Here is a 4719-nt window from a genome sequence, read left to right on the forward strand (position 1 = left end):
GAATAATGCGCGAGTTCTCAAACTATCGTTTAAATAAACGCTAAAACACATTGCTTGAGTGGTCCGAAGTAAATAATCCGCAAAAAAGTAGGACAGTTTACTCCAAGGTAGGACAGTTTGCTCCGGAGTAAATTGTCCTAAACGGATGGATAGGACAAACTAGCACGTTCTACTCCGGAGTAAAATGTCCGACCGGATAACTTACTCCGCGGACAGTTTGTCTTCATCTAATAATGGCAGACTTTTTAAGCGATCACGTGGTTATTTTGCCATAAAAATTGTTCCCTTCCAGTTGTAATTTGTTTTTATTTTTTATTTTTTTATTTTCAACCGAGAGATCTTCTCCTTTACCTATCTGCTATATTTACCAATGTCGAAGTTTAAAGTCGATATCACATATGCAAATAAAATCGATAACTTTGAAGATTTTTTTAAAACGAATATTTATACTCAGCGGAAACCGGTTGTAATAAAAGGACTTAATGTTGGAGTTGCTACTGAGAAATGGGACGTGTCTTATTTGTCAGAAAATGTTAAAAAAGCTCCTGTTCAAATACACGTTTGTCCTGTACCAGAAATGGATTTTATAAACAAGAATTTTTTGTATAAGACAATTAATTTTGATGACTTTTTGGCTAAAGCTGAAAATAAAGTTCAATCAAACTTTTTCATTTGCTCAGAGGAAAAATATTACCTTAGATCGTTAGGAGAAGATATCAGAAATGACGCTGCTGATATAAGAAAGCAATTTCCAAAACTATCACAAGATCTTATTATTCCAAATTTGTTCGATGAAAGTAGTTTTTTTTCTAGTATTTTTAGAATTAGTTCTTCTGGCTTGAAGCTTTGGACGCACTATGATGTCATGGATAATATATTATTACAAATAAAGGGTACAAAAAAAGTTGTTTTTTTTTCTCCCAAAGATGCTTTAAATTTATACTTAAATGGTGATAAATCAGAAATAATTGATATAAAAAATACAGATTATGAAAAATATCCAAAATTTAAGTGTGTTAACAGGTACTCTTGCAAAATCTATCCTGGAGATGTTCTATTTATTCCTGCACTTTGGTTTCATAATGTTACTGCAATTGACTTTTCAATTTCGGTGAATGTTTTTTGGAAGCACCTTAATGACAAAATGTATAACAAAAAAGATATTTACGGAAATAAAGATCTAGTTCCTGCAGAAAAAGCAATGCAAAGTTTTGATAAAATTATAAAACTCCTTGAAGAACTTCCCATAGACTATAAAGATTTTTATATGAAGCGCTTAATACTGAAAGCAGACAAAGCCATTAATAAGTGGAGATTAGATGAACAAGTTAAGTTAAACAAGGTTTAACCAATAATATTTATCCGAACATAAACCAAATCTGATATTATCATCAGATAATAGTTAATTATGATGCACAGGTTATTTTACAAAAAGTTTTAGTGATATAATCTGTAAATTATGCTACAAAATTATAATTAAAAACAAATAAATAGATATGGTTTATAATAAATATGGTTTATAAAATAAAAGGAATTCAAATATGACCGATTTTATTATTAATATTATTATTAAAGTGTGTTTGTTAGTTAGTGTATGAGTGCGTGTTTGTTTATATATATATATATATATATATATATATATATATATATATATATATATATATATATATATATATATATATATATAATTTTGTATATATTTATTTAATATGTAATTTATATTATTTAATATGTAATTTTGAATATATATATATATATATATATGTTAATAAGGGTGCCAAATGTGTAGCTTCTACGAAGGAAAAAAATTTATTTTTACAAGTTTGGTGCTGTATTCTCCTTCGTAATACCCAGGCGTCTGGCAACCCTATGTATTAGTAGCTTCAGATTTTCTGAATAAAAATTTATAACAAATGATTATGCTTATCGTTTTTATTCTTGGATTGGTAGAGGAATAAAACGAATGCTCATTATTCTTATAGTTGTTAAACTAAGAAGGTAAAAGTATTATATTAGTAATATATGTGGCAAAAGTTAATTAGGTACTACATAAATTGAAATAAAGGTTGCAAAAACAATTAGGTACTAAATAAAAAAATTAGTTTACTATAAGTCAGGAAATTGCCGTTGATATGGGCTTTGCTATAGGAGCTGAAAAAACTTCACTTTAAAAAAAAATTAATTATTCTTATAATATTGAATATACATATTATAATAATATAAATACACCGGGGGAGCCTTGGCCCCTCAAAAAAAATTTTAAATTATAATTAAATTTAAAACTTGAAACTCTCATTCTTGGCCTTGACCTTAAAACTCTTGGCCTTGTCCTTGGCCTTGTAACTTTTGGCCTTGTTAACAACTCTGGTAACAGGTAGCTTAAAGATAGTATTATTATTTTGTATTTACCATTATTAATACTAAACATGCATATCTGCACATATTACTTAATGTAATTAAACTTAAATAAAATTATGCTTAAGTTTACTTGTTTTAATTTTATTTTGCTTTTGTATTATTCTTAAACAAGTTTTAATCCAAGTTAACAAGAAAAAATCTTCCATACTCTTTTTATAATTAAAATTATTTAGTTCTGCTAGTAATTAAAATCAGGATGTTGAAATATGCTTTAAAACCAATTGAACAGCGGGTTATCTGGTACTGTGAAATGTTTATCTGATACTGATCAGAGTAAATTATTCTCAAAAATAACCTCAGCGTGTATAAGCATGCATGCTGAGGCCATAACTTTTTGATATCCCCAGTTAGCCTTATAGAAAATATATAAAATTTAGTAAGAAAGCAACTAAAATCTCTTTATTTTAATTTACTTTTTGTAAAAAGTCACTCAGCTTGACTCTTGATTGCATGCTGGGTCCTATATAACAGTAAAAAAACTTTTTATTAAAAATATATCATCACAAGTTTCAAAAGAACCATAATTTTATAGAGTTGTCCAAATTTACAATATTAAAACCTTTTTAAAAAGTAAAAAATTATTTTAAAATGTCAACAAAAAAAATGACTATCAATTTTTGTTAAAAAATGATATATTTTCGTATATAAAATTTTGGTAAATTATTTATCCTAATTAAATAACCCTATTATGTTGTTGGATCCTTTAATAACTTGTATTAATGATAACTTATAATTTGATAAACAGATTCCTACTACTTGAGCATAGATGTAACTTCAGTTTTAAGGCAAGCAGATACAATGAGGCCCCTAATTCTTCTAATAAGTTAAGAAAAAAGTAATGGATTATAAAAAATAGTTTAACTAAAAATTTATATTATATTGGAGGAGTTTCCAACCATTTTGTACTTTAGAGCATATTCTATAATATCAGTAGGGTAGCGGGCACCACCTATTTTTAATCTACACACTCCTTCCATAACTTCTTATTTTCCATTATTTATTACCTTATATTCATAATTTAATAATAAAGAATAAACAAAAATGCTTCAAAATAATAGAATTACTATACACTCAGAGAAACGTATTTACAAAACGTAAACAAAAAACACAAATACAAAAAAATATTTTATAAAAAAATATAATATTAATATGTCAATGTTATCTATGGCAATCCATATCATTTGGCTTGTGGCTCATAATTAGAAGAATAAAACCATGGCCAATTCTACGGGTTTGTGTGTAAAGTGTCATATCGCTAAAAGAACTTGCCTTCAAACGCTCTTCCGCGTGCTCTGTGATAAGATCGTAACGACTTCTTTGGGCACCTAAAATAATGATTAAAATATTATTGTTTTTCTGCCTTCCCTTAAACAAAATCTAAACTTCATGCGGCCATTTCCATTACATTTATTTGGCAATTAAAAGGATTGATAGGAAGGAAACAATTGGCTCGTTATGTGTAAACTGAAAAAATCTTCAAACTGTTTTTTATGTAATTGCAACAAGTACTGTCAGCAGAGGAACCACTCACACATACAATATCGCAAACATACGAACGTATTTGAAAAACCTAGGCAATAAATAGATAAAAATTTACATTTTTAATTAGTATTTACGAAAAGGTATTTACGAGGTTCGATGCCAGCACTAGCCATATAAGCGACATTGGTACGGAAGGAGGCGTGAACTTCTTGTTAAATGCTCTCCCGCGGTGCTCTGTGATAAGACCGTAAGGACTTCTGGGAGCACCTAAAATATCTACATAAAAAAAAAAAAAAAAAAAAAAAGTCTCCCTCGGTTGATAGTGGCAGGCACTCACGAACTTTTTCGCGGGGGTTGGAAACCTCTGTTATATTATATTTTACATCAAAATACAAATACGCACATAAAAATAATTTTCATCAGCAATAAAACGTAATAAGTTTAAATTTATAATTTTTTGCGCGATTTTAAATGGGCAAATTTTTCAATTGCTCAATCTAAATTTAATGATTTTGCAATTTTTTAATAGATAATATAAATAAATATGTAAGTCCATTTGTTGCCATAGTATTTTTCAAATTATTTTCAATTAAATTTATTTCAGAAAAGCTTCTTTCGTTTAATGCTACTGATATTGGTAAAGTTAAATAAGTAATTTAAGCCGCAGTAATGTTTGAATAGTCCGATATTAATCCCCATTTTAAAATACTTCCAATAATTCTTTTATATCGATACCATCAAAAAACTTGTTACAAATTGGTGTTCGTTTAAATCTAAAATCAGTTGTAATTCCATACACTTCTCCCATTTTATTTGCAT

The 4719-nt window shown here is 27.9% G+C and overlaps 1 protein-coding gene across 1 annotated transcript; it reads left to right on the forward strand.

Annotated features, from left to right (window-relative positions):
* Nucleotides 1-230: 230 nt before the first annotated feature.
* Nucleotides 231-1545, forward strand: LOC100214061 (tRNA wybutosine-synthesizing protein 5). Its single transcript, XM_065817004.1, has one exon. It carries the CDS (start codon nt 371-373, stop codon nt 1346-1348), a length of 978 nt encoding a protein of 325 aa, XP_065673076.1. The 5' UTR covers nt 231-370; the 3' UTR covers nt 1349-1545.
* The last annotated feature ends 3174 nt before the right edge of the window (nt 1546-4719 follow it).

This window comes from Hydra vulgaris, chromosome 13 (assembly GCF_038396675.1).
Source record: "Hydra vulgaris chromosome 13, alternate assembly HydraT2T_AEP".
NCBI lineage: Eukaryota > Metazoa > Cnidaria > Hydrozoa > Anthoathecata > Hydridae > Hydra > Hydra vulgaris.